General features: G+C 37.4%; 2 protein-coding genes across 8 annotated transcripts in view; both read left to right on the forward strand.

Annotated features, from left to right (window-relative positions):
- Window positions 1-22908, forward strand: part of LOC309476979 (actinia tenebrosa protease inhibitors-like) — a 166578-nt gene that overhangs the window by 59934 nt on the left and 83736 nt on the right. The gene's annotated exons all lie outside the window — the stretch shown is intronic.
- LOC309477002 (uncharacterized protein) lies at window positions 10894-16115 on the forward strand. 3 transcript variants are annotated; one of them, XR_014198454.1, is made up of 4 exons: window positions 11163-11996; window positions 12430-12725; window positions 14662-14830; window positions 15057-15358. XR_014198454.1 is itself a non-coding variant. In XM_082140158.1 (3 exons), exons 1-3 carry the CDS (start codon window positions 11916-11918, stop codon window positions 15209-15211), a joined length of 405 nt encoding a protein of 134 aa, XP_081996284.1. In that variant the 5' UTR covers window positions 10894-11915; the 3' UTR covers window positions 15212-16115. The 3 variants fall into 3 exon arrangements, 1 of the variants encoding a protein (XP_081996284.1); XM_082140158.1 differs by lacking the exon at window positions 12430-12725 and having other exon boundaries at window positions 10894-11996; window positions 15057-16115; XR_014198455.1 differs by lacking the exon at window positions 11163-11996 and having other exon boundaries at window positions 12005-12725; window positions 15057-15363.

The following is a 22908-nucleotide window of genomic DNA, read 5'->3' on the forward strand; positions in this document are numbered from 1 at the left end:
GCCTATATATCTCTATTATGTAACATACGTTGCCTTAATCAAATATGTTCATTAAATTCAGCATTGCGTGATAGGCTACTATTTCAAAGTGATTTCACTCGTCTATTCTTGCTATGGTTAGACGACTATTAGATTTTCACTGACAGCCCAAATTCAGCCTAATTTTAGTCTAGACGTCTTTAAACGCAAAACATGTTCACAGGTTAGAGCTTCACACTCCAGTAGCAGTGGATATACAGCAGTGCAGTGATAGTCTATTTCTGCTGTGCTGAATTAAAGTGACAGCGCATGGTTTGTGGTCAAAATGAACACAGATTGACATGAAAATGTAGTAATCTCAATGTCATGATGTTATGTCCCAGGACGTATGCATTTGTGTTTTACAATAATGTGCAAGTGTAATTCATTGATTTATTGTGTGTGCTGCCAATGGACCCAAAGGCCTGCTGGTAGTTGTAGTTTTTTTAGTATGTTCTGTCCAATTGACCTGTGCTCCTCCCTGTCCTAATCTGAGTTGAGTTGAGTTGAGTTGAGTTGAGTTGAGTTGAACTTTATTGTCCATTCTGTTTGTCACAGATCGGAAATTTATCTTTGACACTGGTGACATAAATACATTCACATTAGTACTTAAACACATTGCACATTAACAACACAAATACAAAATGTACTAAATTACTCAATTAAACACTATTTCAAAGAAGAAGAAGAAAAATGCTATATCACACGTTATAATGCCAGCCGCTCTATTGTATCACTTTTAAAAAACGGTACGATTTAAGATAATCACTGCCATTGGGAGAAACAATTTTTTATACCCGTTTCTTCTGGCCAAGGGAATTGTGAGTCTACGCCCAGATGGAAGCAAATCAGAAGTAGAATGAAGGGGGTGAGTAGCCTGGGAAAACCCTGACGAACTTCCGGCAAATTTGAGATTTGCTCTGGAAGTTAGTCTGGCCAAGAGCCCATTCAAGCCTATTTCCAATCTTTCCAAATCGAGGCACCAATCACAAACGTTGAGGCGGGCTTTACACGATGACGATCGCTCTGATTGGTTTTAGGTCTATCCAATTGTGCCCAGAGGCATTTGAGCGACCCGTTGGTGACGCCCCTTTGGAAATGGGCTGTGAATGAAGCTTCCCCAGACCCACTCTCAGTTACGACTGAGAAGAGTCTGGTGTAAAAAAGTTGAGCCTACCTTGTGTAAACTCAAGAAAGAGAACATTGGGATTAAATGTCCAGATGAAGAAATGCTCCAATGGTGGGACACAATTGGCAAACATCAAAATAAATCAAAACATGGTGAAATAATTGAGCTTCATAAGTTTTAAACTTCATAAGTTTTACACGGCTACGTGAGTTTACAACGTGTCTATCTTCAAGTATAGATGCTAAATGTAAAGAAGTGCAATCTAAAAATGCAGAGGCACAAAAGTCTGAAGCAAAGATTCAAGATCTTCAAACACAGCTAGATAAATTACTAGCTGAGCAGTTAGACACAGCAATGGGTTAAAAAGCATGTTCACTTCTTAGAGGAGGTGACTTGCTCTAATGAATCTGAAACGTTTAGTTCAGAAAATGCATGTGCAACTGTCCAAGAAAGTGTGCCTATTTCAGTTCTTAAGGTGATGAAACAGAGTAATAGTGCAGAGTCATGTACCAGAACACACAGTGTTCAAGCATTAGAGAGTTGTGAAAACCCTCAAACTCCAGGAGAACAAAGCAAACATCCCTATGGTAAAGAATGCAGGTTTTGCAGTTCCTGTCAGAAAATAGGCCATAAAGAGGGATAATGCTGGTCTCTGGGAAGGGGCAGACCTCCTGCTTATATTCAGAAAAATAGCAAACCACTTTCTAAGAGCAAAAATCAGCGATCTGCACGTACAGGTAAAACTCTTAGTGAGTTAACTACACTGTTCATGCAAGGCCTTCAGCTATTAACTTCACTTGCTGGGTTAGCAGCCCAATAGCAACAATATTAATATCCAAATTGCAATGATCATGTTTGTATTTTCAAATTTGTAATTGTGTATAACACATTGTGCTCATAGAACAGACTTTATAGTTGTTTGTGCTACATGTGCACATAGGCTAATTAAGTTTATTCTTTAAAACACATGATTGCTTTACTGTAAGTGTTGTATGAAACACTTAGTTTAAGGTTGTAGATGATATGCATTCTAGGTCATGTATCTTGTGTAAGCTGAATAACTGTACTAGATTTGCATAGCAATTTCAAGCTGCATGTGTGACTATGTTGAATTTGTTTGTCTCCTTAGTGGAAAGTTCTGCTATTTTCCATAAAGCTGCAGTAAAACCACGTAAAGGAACAGAGTATTGATATGTGGCTACAATGTGCTTCACAGTTGCATAAACCATGAAAATGTTTTCCTCATAACAGGATTCAGTAACTCTGAACTATGCACTTTGCTCGTGCTCTTTAACTGAAACATTGGTGTTGGAGATTGAGCCAGATCACAGCTCATACTCACACTCTCAGGCTGACTCCGTTACAACAACAGGACCACATCTGCATCACAGTTGTAAAACCTCCTCATCTTTGGTTGGGGGAATGATGAATTTACACACAGCCACAGCTAAATGCAGCCATATAGATGACACATGATCTTCACACAAAGTCAAATCTGCATCTGATTCTGACTCACAAAATTAATGCATACAAGGTTATTAAAGTCTTTACATCTAGACTGAATTATAACTGTGAATTGCATCTAGTAATTGTTTTGTTTTTCTTTGGATTTACTTTATCACTTTATCACTTAAGTTATCATTTGTCTCACCAAGTTAAATTTTAAAATGTATGTCAGTATTTCTCCTTTTTATCCCAGTACAAATATTAGTATTCTCATTAATGCATTTGAAACATTTCTGAAACTTATTTGATTTCTGCTTATTTGTATTTTGTCCATTTGACTTGCAACAGTGTTTTTGGACATTAATTCAATTGAATCTCTGTGTTTGGTTACACTGAATATTTTGCTGATATTCTTCATGAAATGGGGTTTTAAACCAGCATTTGTTGTTTTGTTGTAATGCAATATATGTAAATGTTTCCAGAAACAGTGTAAGAGCTTGTCAGATCTTATTTTATCCTCCCTTGACCATCTTTTAAGTACATCAATTTAAGGGCCTTTTGCCAGAGACAAATTTTAATCTGACCATTTCAATCCTCTGACCAATGACAGATGCCATGTGTCTGCTTCTGCTGTTTGTTGTAATATATGCTCTTTTAAATAACAGGATCCCTAAGTTCATAGCCTGTGTCCTGTCTCAGAAAAGCCCCTTGCACACAGAGATTCCAGAAAATACACGGATAATGTGTCCCGGGATCATTTGATTTTGCTTCATTCACACTGCCAGTGATTTGCTGGAATCTGTGAGTGCGTTCACACACATCCCGTAAAGATCCCGTAAAGACACGTGACGTCAGGACGTGACGCGTAATATCTCCACAGCGTCTTAGTTTTCTAATGATCTGCGATTTCTCTCTGGAGAATCCACACTCGTGCATTTTTTCTGATTCGATCATAAACTATTGCGCATTGCATACCGTTCCACTAAGCTGCCGAACTACCTCAGCTTCAGCGTCTTCACTATGACACACTCCTTACGGCATTGATTATAGCTTTTGTTCACACACAGAGCGCGTTCCGGGGCTGATCCCGGCAATGTTACTAGGTCCCCAACCCGGGATCGATCCCGGCATCAATCCCGGGGCGTGTTTGCGTTCACACAGAAGGTACTCTGGCAATTTCCCGGGATCAACGCACTGTGTGAAAGGGGCTCCCAGACTGCTGTCCCACTGTCTTTTTCTTATCCCAATGACCATTTGGAGTTCCTAAAGGCACCGAGGGGCTGATAGTGAACAAGGCCTGTACTTCAGGGGTTGATGAATTGTCACACCTTTAGTACAAGGGGGGAGGTTGGGATTATCTGATTGGTCAGTTTGAATGTCTCAGATATGGGTCAAAGTCACATGGTCAGGGAAAGGATAAAAGAAGATTGTAACTGTTGCTCTGTCTCTCTTCTGATTCTCTGGGTCCCTTTCTTGGGGCTGTAAGGACTGATCTTCCTGCTAAAACAAAAACTCACCCTGCAATAAAGCCATAAAACGCACCCTGGACAGCAGATAGCAAAGACAGAGCACAGGACCTTGCCCTGTCCAAACTTTTCTGCATCCCCCTCTCTGGTCTGGGTATTTAGCGGTAGGTGACAGAGCAGTCTTTGGGACCCTTTACCAGGATCATCCCCCATACAGTGATGTTTCAGTGTTTTCCTGTTGGAGAACACTCACACACCACTGTCAGTCTCTGTCAGGAAAGCATTGCTTACTCTTAAAGTCATCTTTGAGTAAATTATGTCATGTATTTATTATTTCTGAAATGGCTTTTAATCACTTGTGTAATTGGTATGATACATTTTTACCTGACAAATAAATGTTACATCTTGATTCATTCTGCATTTTTCAGAAATCATTATTTCCAGTAGATTAAAGTGTAGTCTGGTGTTTCCGCAAATCTTTGTCCAGGATAGATCAAACTGAAGGCACTTTGAATGGACCATGGGGGGACCATGTTACTTCATAACATCTTAGGAAGACCTTCCGATTTCTGGCTATTCCCTGACTTAGCATGTTGTACGCTGAAACTATTACAAAATATTACACCTATGGGCCAGTAGTGAGCGGCTGCTTAGGGTAAAATACTTGCACTGCACCCTCTGACTATTTCAGGACTGGCTAGTTTGTGATCGTGAGCGCACATTCGCGACGTGACATCTCAAAATGACACTGGGTCCTTAATGAATGAATATTTGAAATGATGGGATACCCAGAGTAATCAAAGATCGAAATTATTTTCTAATCAGAAACACGATCTAAATTTGATTATCATTTGAAATTTGAGTCAGAGCGTAGAGCTAAAGTAATATTGAAACTAAATTCCTATAAATTAAGTGAACTTCACTGGAGCGCTGAAAAGACATACAGGCATTATCCCTTCGCCCACTGTTGAACTCCGTCGTTGGGCCAATGGGTGGTCCTTACAAATTTTACAGTAAATGAACTGTAAATGAACAGTAAACGTAACAGTAAATGAAGTTCAGTACAATAAGAGTAAACAGTAACAGTAAATTAAATTACAGTAAATGAACGGAACTGAATCAACACTGAACTGACTTGAACTGAATAATAATGACTCTATTGGGTTGTTTGAGCTGCTTAGTACTTTTACTTTCAGACTCTATCGACACATCATTTCAACAAAGTAAACAGCTTTACAAATGAATCCTCTGTTCATAATTTTAACATCTGTATGTTGTTTCAGTGTGAATCTTTGGAAACTATAAAGATGTTCCAGTCATGGTTCTGATTCTGATTCTGATCTACAGTAAAATAATAATCATTACAATAATATCACACTTGTGATTCAGTGTGTTCAGACAAGCTTCGGTGGATTCGAGAATGTTGGAGCTTAAATGAGAGAAATATGAAGAATATGAGAGAAAATCTGATCAATGAACTGACAGTGAATCTGGTGGTAGTGTCTACTCACTTAATAATGTTGGGTTAAAAATAACCTACAGAATAACCCAACTGTGGGGTGGTATAGCACCTTCCCAAATGTGGGTTATATTAACCCAATGCATTGGGTTAAACGAGTTGGCGTTTTAGTTAAAATATTTATTTTTATGTATGACACTATTTTAATAAATAAAATGCACTGTTTTCAAATACAAATTGATTATTTGTATAAAACAATACATATGTTCAATATATATTAAATGTATTTTTAGATTACAAACTATACGTTATTGGGGAGTCTAGCATTTAATGTAAATCTACATAATTGTGTACATAAATTCAAAATACACAAGTACAACACATAATAAATTCAAAATCTATGCAAATGTGTACAAACAGTATAAATTCAAAACCTATATTTAAAACCTACACACAAATGAACATAAGAGTACAAATTCATAAAATGTATAAGTTGCATTATGTGAGCGGGTGAATATGTGTTCTGGGGAACAGGAGCACTGCTGTGTGCAACAGTGACAAATATGAAAACAGCCAGAAATGAAATGTATTGAAAGTATGAAAAATGTACATAAAATGTGTGTATTCCTAATGCCATGGATGCAAACATGAAATGTGTTGACAATAAAGCAATTTATTAAATAAAGCAATTGACGCTAGTTGTGTTACAATGAACACACACAGGGAATATGTTGATGCAAGCAGAAGCAACGTGCTTAAATGTAGAGATAATGTGCGTCATTAAACCACAACAACAGAAGATCAAGTGAAGAGCAAGAGTAAGTAAGTTACTGTAGAGTAAGAATATATTTGGGGTATCATGAGATGACTGTCAAAGATAGAGATATCCTGACTTTACAAAGTAGGTCAAGGTTGCAAACCAGTCGAACAGTGTGGGAAGAGTAATACAATATTCTACTCAAGTAAAAGCACTACTCATTCAATGACATTTTACTCAAGTACAAGTAAAGTTACCGGTCTAAAAATCTACTCAAGTAAAAGTAAAAAGTAGCTCATTTAAAAGTTACTTTTCTAACAGCGGGGGTGAAGTGGGGGACTCGGGTCGTAACGGTATGAGATTTTCATGGTGACCGTCTCAGAAAGATATCACGGTTTACGGTAATCAAACAATTATTAAATAAACGGTATTATTAGATTATGGTTATTATTCATATTATCATCAGTCAAATGTGAGTTAAATGAATGAAAAAAAGTTTTTTTTTGGTTGAACAAATGGTTTTATCATAATAAACTTGAAACCATTTTTTTTTTATTAAAATGTTAACAATGCATGTCTAATCAACTAAATTCAATAACTGATTGATTGATTGAATTAGATTAACAACTTATTATTAACATTAATAATTTATTAAAATGTTTAAGAATAATAGAGTCCTATGAAATGCATTTTATTCCGAAAATTAATGTTTCTTTTTATGATGAAACTTATGGAAACCATAACCCTAACCCTAACCCTAACCCTAAGCAACAAAAAACTAAAACAACATTTTTTAAAAAAAATCTTAAGCAAAAAAACTCCAGAGGAGAAAGTCCACAAAAATAAAACAGAGAAGGGAATAATCCACTGGTAAGAGAAAAGAGAATGTCTCAGAGTTCGAGAACACTTACTCAGACAACTAGATCAACTAAACACCAAGCAAAGAAGCTATGAAATAAAGCAAAGAAATATAGTGTTATAAGCAAAGAATTTCTATTCAAAATGGTTCCCATTTCATTACAATACAGTTCTATAAACTGTTCACGCCTCCAAATAGAGATTACAAAATGTAAAAAATACAATTACATTTTATTTATGCAAAAGCCTCTGAGTGCCATCTGAAATCTTCTTCTAGAATGATCATTTTTATCAAGCTTGTATGTTCATGTTCAGTTATTTCACATTAATGGCAATAAAAATTACTTATTAAAAAATTTCAGATGGCACTTATAGAGGCTTTTGCATCTGAACTCTTCATATTTAACACTATATAAAGATATCTGCAAAGTGCAAAGTATAAATACAAATGTATGGCATTTTAGGCCAGAGATTTGCCTGTACAGTCTTAATTTTGTCAGTGTAAATTTGTTTAAACAAAACAAGCAGTGGCTGATTTTTAAAGCGGTTATGAAAATCAAAAAACCACTTCATAACATTTGTTTTGTAACTTATAGGCTAAAGGTTGATGAGAGCTGGGTCAGAAACACAACATGAGCACACTGTTACACTAACAGAACATTTACAATCATAAACACAAAGTGCTGCGACTTTTCATTACCAGAAAGTGTGTAAAACATTATACTGCGGTGTCACTCTGATCAAACGAATCAATCAGACACATTTGATCACTTCAAAATAATGCAATACTGTTCATCTTTACACTTCACTTTTCATTTCATAGCTAAACTCTCAAACATTTACTATCACTCTATATATATATATATATATATATATATATATATATATAATCCCCCTCAAATGTCAGCTTTGCAAGGTCTGAGACACAGAAACTCTCACAGGATCTCTGCAGATCATCACAAGCCACTTTTATTGCACTTTTTATGCATCAGACGAGGTCTCGATTCTGTCCCCGGGAGGAGATCTATGGCAAGCCATTTTAGCTTAAATTGTACCCAGCGTTACTCGTCGTAATTGCATTTTTACTAGTAAGAATTAAATTAGAGAGCTCTACAAATGAATTTTTACTAGTCATATGTCTCCATTGACTTCCATTCATTTTTAATTACGGAGCTCTACAATAATTCTTACTAGTAAAAAAAAATGAATTAAAGATATGTATAATTGCAGAACCCTGTAATTAAATTAAAGAGCTCTGCAATAAATTAGAGAGCTCTCTAATTGTAATTCTTACTAAAAAAAAAAGTTTTTTGAAATTGTTTTTTTTTTTCATGTCACCACATTGTTTAGAGCATAAGAAACAAATGGTAAAATAATATTTTTTGAAAAATAATTTTTTATTCATATGTTATGCTCTTTCCTCTGTAGTGGTCTAAATTGTTTAAAAAATTAAATTACATGAAATGATGTATAGTCAAACACAATGCATTATTTTTTTCAATCACCAATAAACTTGGGGGTTTCAGGATTTTTTTTTACCAAAGTTTGTATAAAGATGATTCTCACCTATGTTATGAAAGATATAACGGAATGAATTGATACACCATTTTACTTTATGCAATTATGTTGGTAAAATGGCCATAAATTAATATTCACATTCAATGCAATGTATCAACACTGTATCTAATTTGCACATTAATGTGTTCTTGGAGCAACATTTAATGAAAAAAGAAGTGTAATAATTGGAGTAATAATTAGCAACATTTTAATAATAATATCGGTAACACTTTACGGTAAGGGTACATGAAATATGTATTCATTCATGCATTAATATCTCATGAATCATCAGGAACTAACACGAGTTCAACGTGTTTCATTCATGACTTCATGGATGAACAACACCTTAATTAAAACATTAACTAAGATGAGTACATCATCATGAATTATGATTTATTACGCATGATCATGATGTTTTCTTTGTTTACAAAAAAAAATTGGTCTTTACCACCCATTGTGGATAAAGCTATGGTTATGGTACATGAATCATCATGAATTCATGCATAAAAAAGCATTAATTTATGCATGCAAGACTACTCTTCGAATTATTAAAGGAATGTACAAAAATCCACATTACCTAATGCATGCATACAGGCTAGAATAGTAAATCAATTAATGTGAGAACTGTTTTCCTGAAATAGCCTGCAGGGAAGTGGACAGACCCCAAAATTGGCCAATCACAGCACATAACATACAAATTCTGTTAGCGTTCAAATACAGTAGTCATCATTAACTAAGCATTATCTATCAATGACTTCATCATGTGTGTGGCCCCTCAACTAAAGTGGTGACTTGGTGCTTTGAAACACTGATAATGATGTGCCATTTTCCACAATTGATGCATGCTTCATTGAGTTATGAGTTAAAACGTGACAAGTGCTACATCTATAATAAATACTCTATGTGTGCCTTTGGGAGTTTGTGTGTTCCAACTCCACGAGGAATATCTTTAGATCTGAGTGAAGGTCTCCGCCCTGGCCGCCCGATGGACTGGCATTTCCGCACTGGCCGTCTGCACAGCCTGCTCCGCCCTGGCCGCCCGATGGGTCATCTCCACCCTGGCCTCCCGATGGACTGGCGTTTCCGCCCTGGCCGTCTGCACAGCCTGCTCTGCCCTGGCCGCCCGAGGGGTCGTCTGCTTCGCCCTGGCCGCCGGCTAAGCCATCACCCCTTGTTCCTGTTCCCCTCCATGGACCTGGCCCCCCCATCCCTCCCCCTGATCCTTCATTGTTCCACCTCCCTCCTGGACTCTTGTTTTGTTTTTGTTTGTTTTTTTGTGTATGTCTTGGAGCGTCTGGTAGCCGCTCCTTAGAGGGGGGGTACTGTCACAGTGTCTGGTTGGTGTTCCCTGGTTGTCCTCTAGAGGTCTCTCCCCCTAACGTCACCACATCTTCATGAACTGCAATTCCCACAATCCTTTGTCGGCACTTATCACTATCATTGCACTCAGCTGTTCTCACTTACCTTGTCAGTATTTGTGTATTTATACCCTGCCTGTTGTATCATTCGTTCTGGTATCCTTGTATTGTGTCACCCGCTTCTCTGTGTTTCATGCCTGTTTATTTTCTGTGTTTTGGACTGCTATATGGATTTCGACCTTTGCTTGTTACTGGATTATGATACGGATTACCCCAATAAACCTGCACTTGGACTATTGCCGTTTCGTGTGCGTGTCATGACATGTGTGAAACGGGTGTAATATCGCGCATACACTCTACAACACACACCGCATACACTGCAAACGCAGCATGTGTGAAAGCACTATAGCGTGTGCTGATCCTGCACCGCACACGGAGTAGCCTATGTGTGAAACGGGTGTAATATCACGCACACACTCTGCAACACACACCGCATACACTGCAAACGTATGTAAAACAAGTCAAACAACAGTTGTCACATTTGTGTGGTGGAGAAAGCAGCTCAAGAAAAGCCTGATTCCCCACTGCACATCAAACCTGGAGATTTATGAAGTTATATGAAAATCTGACAGTTCTTGATCAAATTAAAACAATGTCGTGTAGTGACAAGGCTAATGAGACGACTGAAGAGTTTTAACGGACATTCACAACAAAACTGACTTTAAAGGAAGTCTAAATTATTGGATTTTGAATGGTGTATTTCTAACATGGTTTAAGTACTGAGAAATTCAATGAAAAGTGGGTTAGATAATAATTTAAAAAAATAATAAACCCAAATATCTAGGTATTGAGCATGAAAATGTTTTTAACATTTTACAAAGTTTAGGTTCATGTTCATTTATGTTGTATGTGAAGAATAGAATAGTTAGATAGAATAGATTAGTGTTAGACATGTTAACTGAAAGGAGGAGAGTTTGTTTTTACATTCCGGAATAACGGTGAAAAAATGTCTATATTATGTTTCAGCTCAGCTGGTTTTTGGATTGATGGTAAAGGGAGATGGAAGTTTATAAGTGAGATTATAAAAAAATGGCTTAAAAAGCAGCAAGCTGTTTTATGAAAGAAATCATATCGGCTAAATGGAGAATCATAAATACCATAACTGTATTATATACTAGCCTATACTATAATAATTTCTCCTGTTTTGTCTCCTTTATCTCTCTTTCAACACAGAAGCTCAAAGGGGATTCAGTGGATCCTGGAGATGGACGCCTTCTCCTTTGAGTTTATTAGACATTTATAAATCCATTGTGCTGAATCAGTGCAAAACTCTATAGAAATATAGAAAGCAAATAAAGCTTCAAAAAGGTGTTGTTTAAAGATTCTTTTAAAAACTGATGTAATGCATATTTTTGAGTCATGAACAATAAACAAGTTTCAGTTGTTAACCTTTCAAAGAGTTTACATTCACCTGACACGGAAACTTTACCAACCAACCCGTACTTTATATGATCAGTTTATATCAGTGTTTGATAGAGATCTACAAATCTGTCATAAGGATCAGTTGAGCTCCTCTGGATGATGCATTATCATCTGCACTGTAATTATCTTATTAATAAAAGAGCCATATTTGCAGCTCTGCCATCCTGACACTAATCGCTGGACTAAAGTTTTTCAATTATTTCAACAGTTTTAAAAGAAATTTAGTCTGCCTCGACCCAGATTCAACTCCAAAGTATATATTAGAATGAGTTCATCCCCGAAATGTCTTAATTATCAGGGAGAGAAGAAGGAAGTCAACATTTACATTGATTCCTCACCATTAGTGATGACGTGTTGTTCACTTTAAGCCAGAGGAGGAGTGTGTATGAGCGAGGAGAAGAGCACCGAGAACATTAAACTCTCTGATCAGTGTTTCTCTCGGGACGCTTCCTCTGCTCTGCACAAGGTGACTAACACTTTCCCTTTCGTTCTGTGAAAAGATTGTATTCATTTATTTAAATATGGACATTTGTCTTTCTATATTTTAGTGAAACTGAAGTGGAGTTTTTTCATGAGAAATGAATGCATTTGAGAATATAGGTTATAACACATATATCACAAACCACAGACACATACGGAAGAGAGAGAGAAATGTCAAGATAAAAAAGACTAAATATGCTAAACATGATCTAATACAATATATTGAACCAAAAACAAACATAAAAGGCGCTGATAGTCGACAAAACAGCATTAATAGTGACAAACCAAACTGAGTATTTCTGATGTTTAAGATCAAACACTGTTATATATCATTCATCATCATCATCAGCTTCATCTTCTCTGGTGTCTGAATGTGTAAAATCTATTCTAAACTATAACTTTTCATTTACTGAATATAGGCTACAGGAAAAAGGAGAATCTACCGTACTTTATCCATTTACAACAACGGCTCTATCAAATGTCTATTGTGCTGCAACTGTGGCTTAGAAGTAAAAGACGCGGCAGAAAACTGTTGGAGGAGGAGAACTGGAAACACTTGCTCTTTTCACATTATACGCCTCTCGGTTGTATGACGAGCTGTCATTCAGAAGATCCACTTCATATCTACTTGAATCAAGGTGCCTATAATCTTGGTTCTTCAGAGTTACGATCTGGATAATCTTGGGACAGTCAATGTCAGCTCTATCCTAATAAGGTAGCATATTCTCTCTTTCTTTCAGATTGTGTTTTTATATCGCGGAAGTGTTGTAGTATAACCATCAGGACAGCAGTGGTGTGTAAACTGAATTTGGTGACACTATAGTGTGTGACAGTGAAGTTATTGACTGTTTTTGTCGAAACGCTTTTCGGGTTTTGCACTTCTCTGACGCTGCCTTCAGATCTGTGTCTCAGCCTCCTGCTCTCATACAGAACAATGTATTTTGTCCTCTGTGAAGGAAAGCTCATTCGAGGAAATTAACTCATATAGTCAGCCTAATGGTGCACTGCTTATTAAGGCGAGACACGGCAGGCAAAAACATAGATTTTTCGTGCAGTGTTCAGTTTTGAGATTTTGGGCTAGTTTACTCCTTCAATATGTGTTCTTTCAAGCTGCTATAAAGATAACGTTGAAAATATACATTAAGATGTTTATTTTATTACATTTTGTTTACTTGCGACTGTAAGTTTCTCCCGATTTTACCAGGAAGTTATCATTCCACTGAAGTCTGTCATGACCGGTGTCGCTGTAAAGCTCTGAGTCTCCTGCACAACGCTATGTAACCCAAATATGAGCATTTCCTTTCTATCAGTAACCAATCGTGAATGTCCAGAGGGGGATTTAAAGCTAACGACGAAACCTCATTTAGAGCTGTTTAACTCTTTAACTGCCGTTTTCTCAAAATGAGTTTTTTTGTCATTCTCCAGTACAAACATCTCAGCCTATGTACACCAAACTCTCCAGTTATACACTTAGCAGTATTCTGAAGATATTTTCAGAAGGATTTGTTAATAAATCATTCCTGGTCTGATTTATGTGACATTTTAATAATAATAATAAAAAATTGGCGAAAATCGATTTTTAAGGCTATGGACAGTATATTTGAAGAGTTCAGATGCAAAAGCCTCTAAATGCCATCTGAAATTTTCTTATAGAATGATCATTTTTATCAAGCTTGTATATTTAAATTCAATAATTTCACTTAAATGGCAATGAAGATTACCTATTAATTGTCATTTAAGTGAAATTACTGAACTTAAATATACAAGCTTGATAAAAATGATCATTCTATAAGAAAATTTCAGATGGCATTTAGAGGCTTTTGCATCTGAACTCTTCATTTTGATTTCCTAGGTAATGAAAGCATATATCCTGAAATCCCTCTGCATTAAAAAAAAAAAAAAAAAAAAAAAAAAAAAAAAATTAATCTTGTGTAATAAACAAAATGAAAAAAGAATTTTGCACCTGGCAAGTTCACCTGTCCTGACTTGATGTTATCCAAACCTAAAGGCATTCTGAAGACATCCTGAAAGACATTCAAAAGAGTCTGTGGATCGTTTCGTTGCAGATCAGACACACAGAGACAGCTCACTAACAGTTACAAAACACACTGACAGTGACAGGCAATTCTAGTTGCATGTTTCATCAATTTCTTAAATTATCCCTTGACTATGTTCTGGTCCGCTAACTAGTGCGAAATGTTTTTTTGTCCCGATGTCAAATTTATTTGCTCACCCCTGACGTGTCGTTTTTGTAGATGCATTTGTCACTGAACTGTGTGTGTACAGAACAGGATTAAGCACTAAACATTTAATTGACAACTGAATTTATCTGCCGTGTGTACGTGATAGGCGTTAATAACTGACAAATATAACATTTTAAAACAAAAACATGATTGAATCTGTTGCATCAGTTCAGCCACTGTATTATATTATGATGATAATCAGTTTTGAATCCAATCAGGACTCCTGATAAAATCACATTGATATATTTGTCATTTGTCATCATCATTGATTATTCTGAATATTGTAGAGTTAATCTGAGATGCTGTAATAACACTGAGCTCATGCAGATGTTGATCAGGAGTTGATCTGATGTCTCGTGATATGATGTTATATCGCTTTAATGAAACTCTGTCTGTGTGATTGAACAGATTCAAATGAAGAGGAGAAAGAAAATCAGCAGAAATCACAGATCAGCAGAAAACAAGAAGACTGAGAGAAAAATGGAGGACAGAAATGAGACACAAACCAGTGAATCACCAGAGGAAAGAGGACAGAGACTTGATAGATGTGACAGTATGGAGAAACTAAAGCCAATGTGTGAGTGTTTGATTATTATTGAACTTTATTTCTTCATCACATTTTATTCTTGTTCAAGCTGCAAGATGACTAAAGAAACGTTATTAGCAAGATGGTAGATAACTGTACATTTCTTGTCTATTCCACCCACTATTACTGATACCAACCACAGAAATAAGTGCAGTTACAAGAGCTTCATATGTGGGAGAACAATATCCCATAAACTCAATATATTTGTGATTTCTAGTCTCCTGTGATCCAGACGAGCCTGTAAAGTTTGATTCTGATGTCAAAACTGAGGAGAGATTCTCATCAAACCCTTCATCATGTTCTCAAGAACACACAACATCTTCATCATCATCATCATCATCATCATCATCACTGACATCCACCAGCAGCTGAAGACCTGAACATCTTCATCATCATCATCATCATCATCATCACTGACATCCACCAGCAGCTGAAGACCTGAACATCTTCATCATCATCATCATCATCACTGACATCCACCAGCAGCTGAAGACCTGAACATCTTCATCATCATCATCATCATCACTGACATCCACCAGCAGCTGAAGACCTCAACATCTTCATCATCATCATCATCATCATCATCACTGACATCCACCAGCAGCTGAAGACCTGAACATCTTCATCATCATCATCATCATCATCATCACTGACATCCACCAGCAGCTGAAGAACTGAACATCTTCATCATCATCATCATCATCATCATCACTGACATCCATCAGCAGCTGAAGACCTGAACATCTTCATCAACATCACCATCATCATCACTGACATCCACCAGCAGCTGAAGACCTGAACATCTTCATCATCATCATCATCATCATCACTGACATCCACCAGCAGCTGAAGACCTGAACATCTTCATCATCATCATCATCATCACTGACATCCACCAGCAGCTGAAGACCTGAACATCTTCATCATCATCATCATCATCATCATCATCACTGACATCCACCAGCAGCTGAAGACCTGAACATCTTCATCATCATCATCATCATCATCATCACTGACATCCACCAGCAGCTGAAGACCTGAACATCTTCATCATCATCATCATCATCATCACTGACATCCATCAGCAGCTGAAGACCTGAACATCTTCATCAACATCATCATCATCATCACTGACATCCACCAGCAGCTGAAGACCTGAACATCTTCATCATCATCATCATCATCATCACTGACATCCACCAGCAGCTGAAGACCTGAACATCTTCATCATCATCATCATCATCACTGACATCCACCAGCAGCTGAAGACCTGAACATCTTCATCAACATCACCATCATCATCACTGACATCCACCAGCAGCTGAAGACCTGAACATCTTCATCATCATCATCATCATCATCACTGACATCCACCAGCAGCTGAAGACCTGAACATCTTCATCATCATCATCATCATCACTGACATCCACCAGCAGCTGAAGACCTGAACATCTTCATCATCATCATCATCATCATCATCACTGACATCCACCAGCAGCTGAAGACCTGAACATCTTCATCATCATCATCATCATCATCATCATCACTGACATCCACCAGCAGCTGAAGACCTGAACATCTTCATCATCATCATCATCATCATCATCATCATCACTGACATCCATCAGCAGCTGAAGACCTGAACATCTTCATCAACATCACCATCATCATCACTGACATCCACCAGCAGCTGAAGACCTGAACATCTTCATCATCATCATCATCATCATCACTGACATCCACCAGCAGCTGAAGACCTGAACATCTTCATCATCATCATCATCATCACTGACATCCACCAGCAGCTGAAGACCTGAACATCTTCATCATCATCATCATCATCATCATCATCATCATCATCATCACTGACATCCACCAGCAGCTGAAGACCTGAACATCTTCATCATCATCATCATCATCATCATCATCACTGACATCCACCAGCAGCTGAAGACCTGAACATCTTCATCATCATCATCATCATCATCACTGACATCCATCAGCAGCTGAAGACCTGAACATCTTCATCAACATCATCATCATCATCACTGACATCCACCAGCAGCTGAAGACCTGAACATCTTCATCATCATCATCATCATCATCATCATCATCACTGACATCCATCAGCAGCTGAAGACCTGAACATCTTCATCAACATCATCATCATCATCACTGACATCCACCAGCAGCTGAAGACCTGAACATCTTCATCATCATCATCACTGACATCCACCAGCAGCTGAAGACCTGAACATCTTCATCATCATCATCATCATCTTCCTCATCATCTTCATCATCATCACTGACATCCACCAGCAGCTGAAGACCTGAACATCTTCATCATCATCATCACTGACATCCACCAGCAGCTGAAGACCTGAACATCTTCATCATCTTCATCATCATCTTCATCAACATCATCATCATCATCACTGACATCCACCAGCAGCTGAAGACCTGAACATCTTCATCATCATCATCACTGACATCCACCAGCAGCTGAAGACCTGAACATCTTCATCATCTTCATCATCATCTTCCTCATCATCTTCATCATCATCGTCACTGTTCAATCATTCACATTTACATTTATTCATTTAGCAGACGCTTTTATCCAAAGTGACTTACAAATGAGAACAATAGAAGCAGTGAAACTAACAGTAGGACAACAATATGCAAGTGCTGTGACCCTTCCCAGTTTAATCTAACGCAGTACATTTTAATTTACATTTTTTTTTAATAATAATACAATAGAATAGAATAGAAGAGAAAGTGTTAGTATTACTGGATCAAGTTCTGTCGAAAAAGATTTGACGTTTCTTGTAAGTGGCTCTCCTGGACTCTTTTACAGACTCATCTGAGCTCAAATACACAGACTCATGAACAGATGTGTGTCTCAATCCTGCACTTCTGCTTTACTGACACACTAGCAGGGTTGACACTAGCCTCAAAACGAGGCGGAGGTGGTAAAATCCTGATCATGTATTTTAATAGTAAGATAATTAAATGAGTATCTTTCGTAGACCATCATACAGCCTCCTGTGTTTCCCACAGTATTTTTGTGGGTGGACCTCGGTGCCTCTAGGGGGGGGTCAGAGGTCAACGAAAGTAAAAGAGTGACGCACGTTCATTGTGTTTTACCGTGATGAGAGTTCTGTGTCTTTATTAAACTCAACACATTATAATGATTTATCCGTCATCCACCCTCGATTCATTGGAATGTTATGTTTTTATGACTTGGCCCACCCGACCCACGGATTATGATTATCCGCCTAGCACTATCGGCATACGGTTTGAGAATGGACACAGGCCGGGAACCCGCAACAGAACCGTCACCGTGGAAAAAGTGTAGGCCTATCTGAGCATGCGACTGTCTGTCCGAGTTTAGACGAGAGCCGGAGGCGGCAGGAAATATGACGGAGGCGGCAAAACCCTGCACTAGTGTACCCTGCCTCTGATAGTGTGTATAGATGGTGAACACTTGCACATGCTTTAATAGGCCTATATAAAGACAGAGAAACACACTGGACAGACCATAAAACATTTCTCTCCGTGACTTCAAATGTACTGATACACACATGTGGGTGTTCTCTACAACTACAGATTCCCCTGTCACAGGCGCTCAGTGTATTTGCACTAAAAATAACTTCATACGCAAGCTTATACCTGTGAACATGAGAACGGAAAAACACACACACCGCATCGGGTCTACAGACAAGTAAGAACAACAGACAAGATTACAGAACGAATCGACATAAACAGAGAACACACACATGATGAACATACACTGATTTATCTGAAAAAGTAGGAGTAACTATATGAACAAAATAGTTACTGATTAGCTAATAGTGAATAACCACATTCAGCTCAGCGCCATTACTCACTTATTTGTTAATCAGAGTTTCTTGTTAGTTAATGTAGTCACTAGAATATTAATAGTGCGTTACTCATTAGTTCCTGTGTTAGTCATTAATGAAGGAACAGTTTTATAAAGTGTTAATGTTCAGCTCATACTTAGAAGAGAGAGGTTTTGTGTTTTAAAGACGTCTAATAGCCAAACAAACACGGCCCAGACGTCTAGGCTAACACAAGGCAACATTTGGGCTGTCAGTGAAAACTGAACAGATTTCTAACATTAGCACAGGAATAGATCAGGCTATACACACACACACACACACACACACACACACACACACACACACACACACACACACACACACACACACACACACACACACACACACACACACACACAGAACATGTCAGAGGAATTAAACCAAACCTCTTGTAATCACTTTAGACTTTGCTGAACTGATGGGATATCAAACATCTCGTGTGCAAGTTATTTTGGCAAAAACAATTAAAGGATTAATTAGCTACTAGTACTTCTTCAATAGATACTAGTACCTATTTATTAGATACTAGTATTTATTCCAAATGTTACTAGTAATTTTTTTTTTATTTTACTAGTGAGATTTTTAATTGAACTCTCCAGTGGCCGTTCCGACTAGTCATAACATAAGACGAGTAAAAAAGCAGTTGTGACTAGTAAAATAAAAGTTACTCGTAACAATTACAAAAGATAGTATGTATTGAATAAGTCCTAGTACCAATTTAATAGGCACTAGAATCTAACTAATAAGTACTAGTGTCTATTTAATAGGTACTAGTATCTAATGAATGAGTACCAGTCTCTAAAAAAATAAGAACTAGTATCTAATGAATAACTACTCTATTTTAAAAAGGTACTAGTACTTAAAGAATAAGCAGTACTTAATGGAATAGATTATATTAAAAAGAACTAAGTCCCGGGATTCTCCCGCATTTTACCTTGCTATCCCGCTACCATCCCGTTTAAATATTTTTCCCGTATTTCTCCCGTATTTTTAATCTTTCTATAAAAAATAAAAAACAAAATCCCACTGGGCGCAAACCAGTTAAGCGGAAATCCCGCCACAATGACACAATCACAATGACGGGTAGTAGTCCAGTCATTTTATGAAAAAAAGGTTGAACAAATTGCAACAGAAGCAAACTCAACTGATTTTGTATCCTCAATATGTCCTGAGTAAGGGGGGGGAAAAAGCCCAGAAGAATCCCATGAGGGGAAAGTTTAGAAAAAGACCCAAATATACCCCATTCATACGCTTATCCATTCTTTCTCTCACGTGAATAGGGTAACATTTTTAACCTTTAGATATCACCATGAATATTACTGAGTTAATTACTTACATCAAGACAAACAAAAAATGTATTACAAGTTTTTTGACATTGTTTGTTAACATGGACAAATGCTGCATAATCTAATTACATATGTGCTAATTGTAGTTTATCTTGCCACTCGTAATAAAACCCTGACTACCTGACAGAATTATAATACATTAAAGAAAGGTTTTACTGAAGCTGAACTTCTGCTGATGAAACTGCAAACTATCTTCAGTAAAACTTTTCTTTCAGTTATTATAATTCTGACTCTTGTCTTCATTTCTGCTTCTGTGTGTTTGAGTGTAAATCCCCTTACAATTGATTATTTCTTCAATTATGAGATTAAAGAGATTTGAAACATCATCATTCATCATCGTCTGCCAGAGAGACGTCTGATCCTCTGGTAAGATCTCTGTTCATTTACTGCATCTTTGTAACTTTTACAATGTAATTCAAATGATTTCTTAAAAGTTGTTCTTATTTTGACACAGACATCAACAATCAGCCTGTGAATCTCAACAATGGTGACAATTATAAAGCATGTTGCAGTGCATTCTGGGTGCCACCAATCAAAACTCATTCATGTCTTCCATCATGCATTGCTGCATGAATAAATAATGAGGTTATGTTCAGAATTGATCTGTTTGTCACCATTGGTGAGATTCATATGCTAATTCTTGATGTCTGTGTGTGCCTACATAAAATTCTTATTCATTGGATTTTATTGAAAATGTTAAAAATGGTATGCTCTACAAGACCAGTGATGCTATAACCCAGGGGTGCCGAACCCTGCTCCTGCCGATCGACTGTCCTGCACAGTTCATCTCCAACCCTAATCAAACACACCTGCCTTTCATTTTCAAGCGATCCTGAAGATGTTAATTGGTTGCTTCAGGTGTGTTTGATTAGGGTTGGAGATGAACTGTGCAGGACAGTCGATCGGCAGGAGCAGGGTTCGGCACCCCTGCTATAACCCATGCAATAAACTTACCTAAGAAATGATGCTCTCTATGAGTTCAGTGATTCAGGTCAAATAATGATGATGTTAAACACAACCAACACCATCAGATCACTCTTTTCTCTTTGTTTATCTGGCTGTTATAACTCACAATAGCCAAACTAAATCTAAAGTTAATAATGTAAGGGTCAAGATTTCAACTAAACCAACCACTGATCACCATAATGGTGACTTGATTTTTACAATTTTCTCCTTCAGTGATTCTGCTTGTTAACATCAGGTGTCTTCAATAATGCTCAGTCATCACTCAATTATTCACTTAATTATCTCATTATCTTTAACACTGTTTCAGTGTTACTTATAACACTCTGAGTGTGGACTCATATAAACGGGGGTGGTAGTGGCGCAATGGATAAGACACATGCCTTTGGTGTGAGAGACCCGGGTTCGAATCCACTGTGAGACACCAATGTGTCCCTGAGCAAGACACTTAACCCCTAGTTGCTCCAGAGGCGTGCGACCTCTGACATATATAGCAATTGTAAGTCGCTTTGTATAAAAGCGTCAGCTAAATGAATAAATGTAAATGTAAATGTAAAAAATATAAACACTGAGCCGTGTTCATTTAACACTGGGGATTTTGTTGTGTACCATACAAAATAATCAGTTTAATAAAAGTTATGAATTGTTCTCACTTTGGACAACAAAATGGCTCTCTGGGCCCTATTTTAACGATCTGAAACGCAAGTATCAAGTGCGAAATGCAAGTAACTTTGTGGGCGGGTCTCGGGCGCTGTTGCTATTATACCGGCGGGATAAATGACTCACCGACGCAAATCTAAAATGTGTTGGTCTGAAGTAGCTTTATTACTCATAGGTGTGGTTTGGGCGTAACGTGAAATAAACCAATCAGAGCGACATCTCACATTCCCTTTAACCCTCTATGGTACGCATTATGATATCAGTGAAAAAAAAAAATATTTGTTATGTTTTTCCTGCTTAAAATTTGACAATATAGCAATAGCAATATCAATAAACATTATCATTATTTTTTTATTTTTTTATTAATTATAAGTTTGTTGCCTCAAGGCAACATTGTACCACAATGGACAAATTGAAACATTTGACATTTTCATGAAGAAAAAAAATATATATTTATTGAAAACATCAATTTATTTAACTAAACACTTGAACAAACAGATTTATCAAGTTTTTATTGAATTACACATTTCATATTTAATCAAAAGTAACATTTATTATCCAGCTGTTGCCCTCAGGCAACATTGTACCATCGTGGTGCCACAGGAACGGCAGTTTCGTCTGCAGATGAAACATCACTCTGGACAGCTTCTCTGTTGTGGAAAGTCTTTAACATGTTCACATGACACACACGAGTCTTTCGTTTCCTATCAGGAGTCCCAATTACGTAATCTGTATTACTAAGTTTTCTCACCACCTCATATGGTCCAGAAAACCGTGCTGATAAGGCAGACCCTACCATAGGCAGCAACACCAACACCGAATCGCCCTCGTTAAAGGAACGCTGTACAGATTTACGATCATAATGACTCTTCATTTTTTCTGTGAAACTTCAAGTGACTCTCTCGCCACTGAACAAGCTTTATGCAAGCGTTCACGGAACTTACTCACATAATCTAACACATTCACTTTCGGGCTAGACTCAAACAACAACAGGTTCTCCTTAAACATTTTCAAGGGTCCTCTGACAGTGTGTCCGAATACTAATTCAGCAGGGCTGAAACCAAGACTTTCCTGAACTGCTTCTCGGATCGCAAACAAAAGTAACGGTACACCCTCATCCCACTCTTTACCCGTATCCATACAATACTTTCTGAGCATTGCCTTCAGCGTTTGGTGGAAACGCTCGAGCGCCCCCTGGCTT

The sequence above is a fragment of the Leuciscus leuciscus genome, assembly GCF_965113295.1.
Source record: "Leuciscus leuciscus genome assembly, chromosome: 16".
Classification (NCBI taxonomy): Eukaryota; Metazoa; Chordata; class Actinopteri; order Cypriniformes; family Leuciscidae; genus Leuciscus; species Leuciscus leuciscus.

Coding starts and splice junctions, on each gene's coding strand:
- LOC309477002 (XM_082140158.1), top strand. CDS start 11,916: ATGAGCGAGGAGAAGAGCACCGAGAACATTAAACTCTCTGATCAGTGT. Junction 11,997..14,661: donor CTTCCTCTGCTCTGCACAAG/GTGACTAACACT, acceptor GTGATTGAACAG/ATTCAAATGAAGAGGAGAAA. Junction 14,831..15,056: donor GGAGAAACTAAAGCCAATGT/GTGAGTGTTTGA, acceptor TGTGATTTCTAG/TCTCCTGTGATCCAGACGAG.